Genomic DNA, 12135 nt, shown 5'->3' with positions numbered 1-12135 from the left:
AAATCAGTAGGTGGGTTGGAAGATAAACTTGAGGACATTTCTCATGAGCTAGAACAAAAAGAGAGAGATGAAACATAGAAAAGAAAGGTAGAATCAAATCAGAAATTAAAAAAAAAACAGACCCAAAGGAATTTTAGAGAGAACTAAGAAAAATGGAGGGGAGGAAAGTAGCAAATAACACAGGAAGTTTCCCACAACTGAAGCATGTGAATTTCTCCAATGAAAGTACCCTGCTGAGTGTCTAACACAGTGGATGACATTCTTTAAGGAATCATATATCTTAGGTTTGTCCAGGTATTTTCACAGTGTGCTTGTTACTCAGAGATTACCACTACTAAGTGGCAGAGGAAAAGTAGTTTCTTCAAAAATTTCATTACAAACAAGAGTGAACCACTGGAAATCCTTTGAGTCTTAGCATCGTGCTGTGAAGAACATTAAACACTCATCCTAAGCGCCTCTACTCAACATCTGTTCTAGAAGCAGTAGGTTTATGTCTTTCATTCCTAGAAAACAGGGCGATAACTCTGTAGTTTAATAGACTGTACTGACTTTCAGATTCTTCAGAAAGTTCCACTGGGCACCCACCGAGTGCTTGACTAAGTGCTTTAAGATAATTCCACCGGGAACGACAAAATGAGTGCCTTCACGGATACACACACACAGCAGTTGATCTCAATTGACCTGGTGTGTGTAACTTCTATTGTCATTATTTACAAGGTAATTCATCTCAATTAAACTGGTCTGTAGGGAATAAATTGATGTGTGAAAACTGGGTTTCATTGCTGTGCTTGTTTACAACTTACCCTTTCTTCTGAGATCACCAGTTACCAGAATCTGCTATGGTTAAGTGTCTTCAATTGGTTAATTGGTTTTTGCTTCCAACAGTGCGGCCCAATTTCTGACTAATGGCGCTCCAGGTATAAACCTCTAAAGCTTCTTGCTAACCTCTCGGCTAATCCCTCGTACCATCTGATCACTCAGCACTATTGCTGACTGCTTATTAAAAAGCCCTTAAAAAGTGGGTTACTTGTCATGACATCTAAAGAGAATATTGTTAGGATTCTAGGGTTAATGTTTCACTGAGGGGAGAAAAAGTTGAAATTAAATCATAGTAGAAATGTTCTTGCAAAACTTAATTTTATGTGATTATTTTCCGCGTTGAAAACAAAAGTTTAAGGTCACTGCCTCAATTCTTGAGATTTTTTTTTTCTTCTAGCAGAAATACCTTGAAAAGTATATAAACCTCTGCAGTTTTTCTTTAAGGCCGGCTAAAGTTATCACAAGCAGAAAGTCCTAAGTTGTGGTAGATGTTTCTGTTAAACACACGCTGTGGTCATTCCTTGGGCTTCTGTTTAGAGACGCGTTAGTGGTCAGTACACAGGACTGAAAATGAGATTCATGAGGCATCTTAACGCTGGTCCTGAATTTCAGCTCTCTGTGTGGTCCTCCTTCTGTAGTTAAATCACTCCTGTTCACTTCCACCTTCATGCTAAAGAAAACAATGACTAAATAACAATCATTCCGGGACACTTCTTACTTCCCAAGGGCATCATGATAACAAATGAACACCCATGTGGATAAAATGAGCATATGGCTTTAGTGGATGTCTCAAAACGCATAGCAGTTTCAGGGCATTCGATATAAAACAATGGATTGATAATAAAACTTTGGCTTCTGATTTATTTTATAATTAACAACAAAGATGCCCTAATAATAATTTTTCAGAGTATTTAAAAATTGTTTAGCAGAGGACTCTTCTAGCATCAGGACTTAACCGAAAAGTATTTACTCTTGAACAATAAGATGACGAAAAAGAAGTCTTAATCTTCTCTTATTCACCCATACCATCTGCAGATCCCCTTACAGGACTCACCTCCCCTGGTTATAATAGAAAATTGGGCAGCCCTGTGTGTGTTTGACGTGCACGGACTCCATTTGCAAACACAAAGGAAAACAAACTCCTTTTTATTGGTCATTTCTTGGTTTTGCTCATAAAACAGTTACCCTGGGTCATAGTCGAGCTCACAAAATTTATATAAGTAGAAGGCTTACTCAAAACCCAGTACCTGAGTGTTTTTTGGGGGAAGGAAATTGGACCTGCCGGCATGGAACACACGTGGACCGGTCGTGCAGCTTTGAACCAGCCATGGAAGTGACATTTCTAATCTGCTTTTCTTGTTAACCCCCAGATGGAGAGGGAGAGAGAGGAGGGAGGACAGGCTGTGACCAGATTCATTAAAGAGTCAGGGCCAGGATAGACCGAATTTGCACTTGTGTGGGGTGAATAGTGCCATCCTGTCTAGGCCTGGTGGCGAGGTGTCCCAGCCGAACTTGGCACTCCAGCATTTGCAGAGAGGCTGCTTATCTTAGCATCAGTTTGCTTTTTTCAGCAGTAGATATTTCTATTTAGAAAGCTGAATGCCTGGAAGAGCCCACCACCAGATTGGAGGCGGCTGGGAGGCCACAGGTAGGGAAAGAGGCATCCTCCAGCTCTGTCTGCTTCTCTCTGCCTGATTTCAGGGTCATAAGTGCTCTCAGGGTAGCTGAGGACCCGGGATGGGGGGGGTCCCCCACTGCCCAGCTGCACCCGGGGACAGGGGTGGAGGTCTCCTTCCACCCAGCCACCAGACCTTAGGGGTCAAGGTCCTCCCCTCTGTTTGGGTGGGGGTGAGCATAGGTTTATGAGTGGCTACGGGGGGCGCCTGCGTGGTCTCTCCAGCCCCTCCCCGATTCCCTCTTCCCATCTCATCTCCCTGAGGGGCAGGAACGTCCAAAACATCTCTTCTCCTCTCTTTCTCATCTTTGTTTAGCAGAAATTCTGTGTTTTGCAGGGCCTCGCCTTCATTTCACAAATATTTACTGAACCCTTTCTATGAGCCAGGCTCGGTCCAGCTGCCTGAGATATACTAGGAAACAAAATAGAGAAAAAGGTCTTCACCTGTGGTAGGACTTACTCTGTCTCACAGAGGAAAGCAGATAACGAACACCAGGCACAACAAATAAGTGCATTATTTAGCAGGTCAGGGGTGTTAAGTGCTACGACGGAAGAAAAGAAAAACCAGAGCAGGTAAGGGACGGCAGGAGAGCTCGGGGGTGGAGGTGGAAGGTGAGGGTTGAGTTTTTATCTTCAATAAGGTCAGGGTAAGCCTCTTTAAGGCAAAGACATCTGAGCATGTGTGAAGGCGGGGAGGGAGGAAGCCAGGTGGATTATTTCCATGCGGAAAGAGTATCAGGCAGAGGGAACAACTCGTGCAAAGGCCCTGAGTGTGCCTGACTTATTTCAGGGGCAGATTGGAGGACTGGGGAACAGTGAGGGCTTGGAGCAGAGAGGTCTCAAGCGTCCCTGGAAGAGCTGGCTTTTCCTTGGAGGGATATGGCAGCCACCAAAGGCTCTGAGCAGGAGGTAACATGATTCAGCTTTAATTTTCACAGGGTCAATAGGTCTGGTGTTGAGTTGAGGAGTGACAATAGTGGGTTAAGGGCTGGAGGTGGGAGACCTATTGCAGGAGCCCAGACAGAGATGGTGGGCGCAGTAGAGGTGGGGAGAAGTGGTCAGATTCTGGATGACATTTGAAGGAGGAACTGCCAGGAGTTGTAACTGAGAGGCTGTGGGGTGTGAAAGAGAGTAAGAGTCTAAGACACCTGCAGTTTCCACTTGAGTCTCGGGAAAGATGCGGTTGTTATTAGTTGGGATGGGAAGGCTGGGGAATGAAGAAGGATTTCAGAGGGATGAAAATTAAGGTTCAATTTTGGACATCTTGAGTTCCCACTTGAATGTTGAGAGCCTAATTTACTTTATTTTGCCCTCCTGCTCTAGAATTCTGATTCTTTTCAAGACGGAATGGACCAAAGAGGAGACACGTTGGGTAGAAAACTCAACAGGTGATATTTTAAAAACCCTGCTTGCGACCCGGGACATCCCCCTGGAAGCTGAAGATCCTGTCCTCAAAGGCTTTTAATTACTGGACTAAAGACTGAATGCCCACCTTGTTCCACACCGAAGCCACTGCTGGTCCCCCTAGGAACTGGTGAACCAAGCAGAAAATTCCAGGATATAGGCTACTGCATTCTCCAGTTTGGAAGATTCTGCTCCCACAGCCTGACAGGGTGAGCTGGGCCGGGGCCGTCATGTTCGTGGTTCTGGCCCTGGTGAGGCTGAGCTCCAATATCTGGGCCCTGCAGAGGGGATGGTGGGAGAGAGACCGCAGCACAGGCCAGAAGGAGGCCCCTGGCTGTCATGGCTGGCACTGGCCTGGCCCCTGCACCTCTGACGGAGCTGTTCTTGCCAAACTCCAAGCGTCCTCCCCAGAAGGCATCCTGGTCTCTGCGGTAATGGACCATGGCTTACAGGTAAGGAGCTGAGGGACCAGACCTTGCCCAGGGGCTCCTATTGCTTTTATTTTTAAAAATATTTATGTATTTATTTGGTTGGTTGTGCTGGGTCTTTAGTTGTGGCAGGTGGGCTCCTTAGTTGTGGCATGCACGTGGGATCTAGTTCCCTGACCAGGGATTAAACCCAGACCCCCTGCATTGGGAGCATGGAGTCTTAACCATTGCACCACCAGGGAAGTCCCTCATATTGCTTTTAGATAAAGGAAAGAAACTCCTCCAGGATGGAATATATGGATTTTTTTCTTCAAGTCCTGCAAACATGTCTGAAGGTGGCCAGATTTAGGTATTTCTAGTATCTTCTATGCTCTCAAAAGTTCTGCCAACAGACCAGATCTAACCCAGAGAGTACTAGGTTTTTCCTGTCTGAGTTCAGTAGCCCAGCTCCATCACTTCCTGGCTGTGGGACCTTGAGCAAGTCACTTAAGTGCTCTGGGCCTCAGTTTCCTCATTTGTAAAGTGGGGTAATAATACATAGTAACAAGGTAATGCATGCAAAGGGCGTTGCCCAGGGCCTCGTGGACAGTAAGCGCTGTGATGGGTAATATTCACGTTTTGACCATACTATAATTGGATTCCTTTCACGTAGTTCAGAATTAGCTGAAAATCCTTTTATAACATCTCAATTTGCCTGTGAGATAATCAGTCTTTGAAATTCTCACGGTTCCTTGCACACAGTAGGTGCTCCATGATATTTATTTAGAGGAATTTGAGTACCACTGTGTGGCCTGGTTTTAGGATGCTGGTTCTGCCCATACGGGCTGAGTGACCTTGGACAAGTCACAGAACGTCCCCTAAACCTTAGTTTTTGGACTTATTAAGGTGGGAATAATGGGCTCTCTCTCGCTGGGTTGTCATGAGGATAAAACATGATAGTAAAGGTGAAGGAATTCAAAAACTGCTCAAGTTTTTAGGATTGTTGAACAGTTTTATTGAATTATGAAATGGAATTGTTGAATTATTGTTGAATTGTTTTATTGTTTATTGCTGTTGTTCTCATTGTTGATGAAATGGTGGAGCCTGAGATGAGGGTCGATTGGTTTGGGGTGACTCTCAATTTGCTGCCCTGGATCGCTTTAATTATTTACAAGCTCGTTAACTAGCTTGACTTGACTGATTGATGTCTTCACTCGATAAATATGTATTGAATGTTTTCTCTGTACCAGAGCCTGTTCCAGGCCGTGAACAGGCCGATGTGATTCTCTAACTTGGAGCTGGCATTCCTGGTAGGGGAGGCAAACAGGAAACAAGATGATTTCGGATGGTGATATGAACCACGATGAGAATAAAACACAGAAAGAAGGCAGGTGATGGGAGGCTGGGGGGTAGTCAGGGAAGGCCTCTTTGAGGAAGTGACATCCTTAAGACCTGAGGATGGACAGACGCCAGCCTTGAGAGAAGGAGAAAGGGGAATGGGGTCTGTGTGAAGGTCTGCATGGGGTGTTCCAGACAGGGGAACAACCAGAGCAAAGACCCTGAAATGGGAAAGCACCTGGATGGCATGGTGACAGACCCGAGAGAGGTGGTGGCTGAAGAACAGAGGACGAAGTGCATTAAGAGGCCAGCGGGACACGTCCTATAGGACCCCATGGGTGACAGTAAGGGACTGGGGTTTTCGTGGAATAGGGAGCCCCTTGGAGGGTTGTAACTCTTCCCCCACGTATTGTACGGATCACTCTCCCATCTCCTTCTGGTCTCATATGCCCCTTTCAGCGAGGCTGCCCCTGACCACCCTACCTAAAATTGCAACCCCCTGTTTAAAGAGCCGTAGTAAATTCACCCACTCACCACACTCCATGTCCTCCCTCCCTGTGGCATTTTTCTCCACAGCTCTTCTTATCCTCTAACACACTCCACATTTCCCTCTTTAATTTTGTCGGTTGTCCTCTTTCTGATAAGAATGCAATGTCTAGCAAGGTCTAGAAAGTGGTAGAACAGTGCTGGCCCAGAGTAAGCGTGCAGATATTTGTTGAATGCAAGACTGAATGAAGTGACATGTTGTAGGTTCTGCTTTTACAAGTCCCTCTGGCTGCCTCGTGGAGGGGGGACAGGGGGGACACGGGGAGCCTGGTGAGGTCGCTTCCTCAGCCCCCAGGACGAGGGTGTGGGAGGTGGTGTGACACCGTCTTGCATGTAGGGCCCGCTGGGCTTGCGTGAGGGTTTGAAAAATGAAAGGACTCGCTTTAGGATTTTGACTTGAGCAACTGTGGCCGTTTACTGAAACGGGTGGAGGAAAGCAGGGAGTAGGGAGGGGACAACTTAGAATAATCAACTTGAAAAGTCTGTTAGACAACGCAGTGGCATTGTCAATGGCAAAAAGATGGTGATGAAAAAGAAAGTGCTGAAAATAGCGGAGAAACTGTCAAATTGACAAATATGTGTTGCTCAAGTATTTTGGAATTTTAGATCCAGAAAAAAAAAAATCCCAAACCTACAGCTGAGTAAGTTTGGGTAAATAAACCTGACGCTTTGATTACATTCAAGTGTAAAGCATCAAATAATAATATTAGCCAAACATGCCTATATTTTTAAGTCACAGGAAGCGCCTTAAAATAAATTTCAATGGAATTTAAAATAAAATGAAGGGAATGACTGTGGGGGAGGTCTCCAATTTATAGCAATTTTTTTTTTTTAGCCTTTCAGTTACAAAGACAATTAAAAATAATCTTTAATATTTTGGGGAGCAATACCACCCAGAATAAGGGTTACTTTCCAGAATGCTCTTCTCAGGTTTTAGGAAGAGACCAGTGGTTTGTCCTCTGCCTGGGACCCTTCAGGACTCCCCCATATTTCCCAGGGCCCATTTCAGCCGAGTCAGCATTCCACCTAGAGTTTCATGCATCTCATGCAGTGGTGCCTTTCTGTTGTTTGCTTTTCACACATAGAGATGCACGTCTGTGCTAACTATAAGATGCAGAAATAGTTCAGGAAGCAAAGATGACAATGCAAAACCTGGGAAGAAATGGATTAAGCAAAGCTATGCTGTAGTCCGACCTTGATGGGCTTCTTGAAAGCATTTAGTTCTTGGAAAACGGAAGCTACAGAACCATAGCAATTTCAGCCCGTTCTTTCCTCACGGGGAAATCATAAAAGCAACATTTTCCACCTAAAGATTTTCCTGCCCCCACGAAAATGACGTGCTGACAGCTCATATTTTCCCATGCGGAGCTGTGCTTTCTGAACACTGTCTTGTCTACGGATGGTTGGTAACAAATATGCATGTAGCCTCGCCTTTGAGAGAAATTGCTGCAGACAAGCTCGGGCAGGGCTGTAACCAGGTGGCCACGTCGGGAACTCAGGGTGTGTTTAGTATTCCGCTTGCGTCGAGGCTTCGAGGACCCAGCCAAGGCTGCCTCTAGGATTGCTGTGCAGCTTGCAAGGTACATGAATTTTGAATCTTGAGGCTGCTTGGAGGAGGTTTGTAGCTAAAACATGAGCTGTTCTTACAGGTGAATCCAAGCTTAATTCCATCCTCTGAGCGTGGGGATGCTGCCTTCCCCTACCCCCCACTTCTCTGTTCTTTGTTCTCTGAAGGCGGATTTGCCTGCAGTGCATGGTTTGGTGCAGAAAACTACCACTCTCTCAGAAGAAAAAAGATGAGCCTGCTCTGTGGATGGGTTTAAACTGTGCTATTGCTGCCTCCTCACCTCATTTTCTTCCCCAGCCCCCCGCTACTTGACCCTGGTTCAGCAAGCCAGCGTGGACCTGGGTCTGAGCCGGGCTCTGCCATGGCCACTCTGCATGACCCTTAGCCTGGGCCTCATTGTCTCATCCATGCAGTGACGAAGTACAGGAATATCATCACCTCCACCTCTGCCACACAATAATGATGCTATGTGTGGCACGGATGCTCAGAGACACAGGGTCCTCTGTGCACTGACTAAGACCCCAATTCCAAGGGCCTTACCTGGAGGCAGTACCACTCCCCAGTTGCGGGCTCACAGTGGCAAATGGGCGCACCTCATCCTCACACATCCCCGAGGATACGTATCTGCCCACACCTGCCCAGAACAAATGCTGGGAAAATGAAAATGTCAATTAAACGGTTGCTATGGCAACCCGATCTCATGTTGGCTGCTACATTTGCAGTGTTGTGATTATTTTTCTCCCATTGGGTTGATTGATTTCCTCAGTTGTTGCCTCCTTCCCCATCTCTGTCACCCTTTCAACACACACAGTCACACACTCACAAGTACTCAACACACTGTACACACTGGTTTGTAACAGAGCAGATGATGCCCCTCTAAAGGGCTGAGATGAAAGCCAGGAAAATGATTTTGGAGGAAGCGGGCACGTTTTTGCGTTCTTTTCGTGACTTTTCGGGGTAGTGCAACGAGATAGACTTTTCGGCCTGACACCCGAAAGACTCTACTATGAAAATTCCCTTTTTGACCTCGCACGAGTTCTTCAACTTCTTGAGCGGGTGGTGTAGCTTTTTCTCAAGAGAATGTAATGCTCTTAGCCCTACAGGGGGAGGGGAGGGAAGTCTAATAAAGATTGACAAGAAAATGCCTGCAACCTTCTCGCTCCCCTGAGGAGTGACCCACACGCTGGTCGTGGCTCGGTTTCACTCTGGAGTCCAGTTTGGCCTGGGTGAGGAGCAAGGGCCTGGAGACAGGTGCCTGGCTTGGAATCGAGTTTTATTAGCTACGAAACTCTGAGTTAGTCTCTTAATCCCTCTGTTAGTCTATGAAACGGGGCTGACAAGAGGAGTGCTACCTCATCGGGCTGTTATGATAATTAAATGAAATGCCATAGAAATCGTTGGCATGGAGTAAGGACCCCATACATGATCTCTCTTATTCTATTCATGCTGGTCATTTCCGGAAATCCACAAAGGAAAAGTGTACCATCCAATTGTCATCACTGGACGATATGTGCTTTAACTTTCCATTTGTGTGTCTTTGCTGCTTTTTGGAATTCATGGCAGCTTCTTCGTTCAGAGCTGGTTGGGGTGGCATAGACAAGCATTCATTTTTTTCTCCCTGTTGATAAATGAGTTGATTTGATCTAGTAATTTTTAAATTTTGTTTTTAAAAGAAAGCGTTTTTTTCTTTTTCCTGTTGCCGAAACTTTCTGATGATGAAGTCCCCTATCACCGACTCAAATATCTCAAGTGCTGAAGTGCCTTGCAGGGAAGAGGCAGCATTTCTCCCATGACGTGTGCCTAGCAAAAAAGAGGGAATGAATGACTCTTCCTTTGGTCTTACTCATAGGGAGGAGGGACCCGGCAGGGATCCAGTCTTGGCAAAGAGGAAAGCCAAAGAAGGAAGCTTTTTTGTTGCTTTTTTTATCCTCCTGAACTTCACTATCAGAGGCAGGTATCTCCCGCCTTTTCCTAGATCTATTTCCTTGGGGAAGAGGCTGCAGGGAGGGGAGGTCCGAGCATCGCTAATTGCTGCCTCTGCAGAGCAGGGGGCAGTAGAGACACCAAAAGGTAACTAACCCCTATTCTAGATGCCATCTGCAGGTGTTTTTATTTTACAGAAACTTCAGAATTTGAACCCCAAAAATAAAGCTTCAAGGTGAATATTTTACTGAATATTGAATGAACTATATAATGTGTATAACCTTGGCAGTATATTTTTTTAATGTTTAAAAAATGTAAGGGAGCACAGTTTGCTCAGGGGCAACCTGGTGTTTCCTAGGCCTCGAATAGTTGAAATGAGGAGAGCTCCACTAAGAAACAGCAGTAAGATTACTTTAGCAGATGGTAACCTTTAGCAATTTTTTATCAAACAATTTATTTAATCATGTGTGCCTAAACCACCATACGTGTATTACTTTAAAAGTAAAATGGTAAATGCTCTCCTAAATATTGAATATTATTAAACTAAGTATATGCAATGGGTATGACACCGCTTTAAAACTTGCCAGTGGTACACTCCAGTTCTGTCCCCAAGCTCCCTTGGGGAGCAGAAGGGTGGCCTTAAGTTCCCTTTCAATAATTTTGGGGGCTCCCCTCCTCCCAGGTATCATCAGAGAGGGGAATTCACCCAGAGGTGGGGGCAGGGGCTCTGCTGGTTGATGTCCTGGTCTCTGATGCTGACACCATGGGTGTCCCGGCCTTTGGGTCCTCTTGTGGGGTGGCGGGTCCCTGCGGGCTGCTTCCAGGTGGAGCGTGCTTGGGACAAGGAGCTCAGGACGTGGCTGGAAGCTCCTCCTTGAGGTTGGCCCTGCCTGTCTGCCTCAGTGGGTGCACAGCCCTGCTCCCCAGCACCAGACTTGTCCCCATTGGTGAGAATGGCCTCGGGTGCTTGGACCTGCATCCCCAGAGTGCTATGGCTAAGCTGTCTATGTTCAAGAGTTAGGGGAGGGGGTCCTGGTGGAGTTGATGGGGAGGCTGACGACCCCCAAGCTTCACTATTCCTGTTACCACATCTCACACAAGATGGGAAGAGGGAGTTGCTGTCCCCTCCCCGCTCTTGGGTCCCTGGGCTGATATTTTTATGAAAGAAAAGAAGAGCCACTCTAAGATGATTCTGCAAAAATCTCTTTTTTTTTAAAAATAAATTTATTTATTTATTTTTGGCTGCATTGGGTCTTGCTGCGCGCGAGCTTTCTCTAGTTGTGGTGCGCGGGCTTCTCATCGCGGTGGCTTCTCTTATTGCAGGGCTCTAGGCACGCGGGCTTCAGTAGCTGTGGCTCACGGGCTCAGTTGCTCCGTGGCATGTGGGATCTTCCCGGACCAGGGCTCGAACCCGTGTCCCCTGCGTTGGCAGGCGGACTCTCAACCACTGCGCCACCAGGGATCACACAAGATGGGAAGAGGGAGTTGCTGTCCCCTCCCCGCTCTTGGGTCCCTGGGCTGATATTTTTATGAAAGAAAAGAAGAGCCACTCTAAGATGATTCTGCAAAAATCTCTTTTTTTTTAAAAATAAATTTATTTATTTATTTTTGGCTGCATTGGGTCTTGCTGCGCGCGAGCTTTCTCTAGTTGTGGTGCGCGGGCTTCTCATCGCGGTGGCTTCTCTTATTGCAGGGCTCTAGGCACGCGGGCTTCAGTAGCTGTGGCTCACGGGCTCAGTTGCTCCGTGGCATGTGGGATCTTCCCGGACCAGGGCTCGAACCCGTGTCCCCTGCGTTGGCAGGCGGACTCTCAACCACTGCGCCACCAGGGGAGCCTCTAAGCTGCATTTTAACAACGTCTCAGGTGACTCATGTGCGTGATGCTGCTTGAGAAGCGCTACTCTGGGGGAGGGGCTGGTGGTGCTGTCATCAGAGGAGGCTGCCTCCTGCCAAGGGCTTTTGGAACACCTTGAGAAACTCATGTTGTATTAGCAGGGTTCAGCCTCCCTGCCGTGCACAGCTGTGGTTCTAACTACTGCACTGAACTTTGGTGTGAGACGTGCTCACTTGATAGGCAGCAGCGCTGCTCACCTGGAGGGAGCCCTGGGTCTGCTCGTTACTCACGCCAATGGTCTAATTTCATGGTTTCTGCCTGCGGTTTTGTAATCCTGGACTTGCCAGGCTCAAGTGTGGTGAAAGTCACCAGGGCTGATGAATTTCTGACTCCGCTGATGGCTTCATCGGAAGTGACATTCCCCTTTCATTGGTAAGGTTCCGTCTAAACTGTCCCCTCAAAGACCTGGAGGAAAAGGAGGCTGACCTCACGGTGTGGCCTAGGTTACGGTGGTTTTAGTTACTCAAGACCCTAGGGATGTTGGGATCAATATTTTTTTTTCTTTCCCAAACAAATGAATATTCTTCTGGCTTTTACTAGTTGCAATACTTTTCTATACAGA

The 12135-nt window shown here is 46.6% G+C and overlaps 1 protein-coding gene across 4 annotated transcripts in view; it reads left to right on the top strand.

Annotated features, from left to right (window-relative positions):
- Positions 1-3960: 3960 nt before the first annotated feature.
- KIFC3 (kinesin family member C3) overlaps positions 3961-12135 on the top strand; it is a 62876-nt gene continuing 54701 nt past the window's right edge. For 2 of the 4 annotated variants that reach the window (XM_024747458.1, XM_024747457.1), the window contains exon 1: positions 3961-4350. In XM_024747458.1, coding sequence (XP_024603226.1) covers positions 4129-4350 — 222 coding nt within the window. In that variant the 5' untranslated portion in view covers positions 3961-4128. The remainder of the gene's footprint in view (positions 4351-12135) is intronic. The other 2 variants (XM_024747459.1, XM_024747461.1) reach the window with 2 other exon arrangements.

This window comes from Neophocaena asiaeorientalis, unplaced genomic scaffold (assembly GCF_003031525.2).
Source record: "Neophocaena asiaeorientalis asiaeorientalis breed wild unplaced genomic scaffold, Neophocaena_asiaeorientalis_V1.1 scaffold438, whole genome shotgun sequence".
Classification (NCBI taxonomy): domain Eukaryota; kingdom Metazoa; phylum Chordata; class Mammalia; order Artiodactyla; family Phocoenidae; genus Neophocaena; species Neophocaena asiaeorientalis.
Note: the sequence above shows the minus strand (reverse complement) of the source record. Positions and strands in the feature narration are given on the sequence as shown.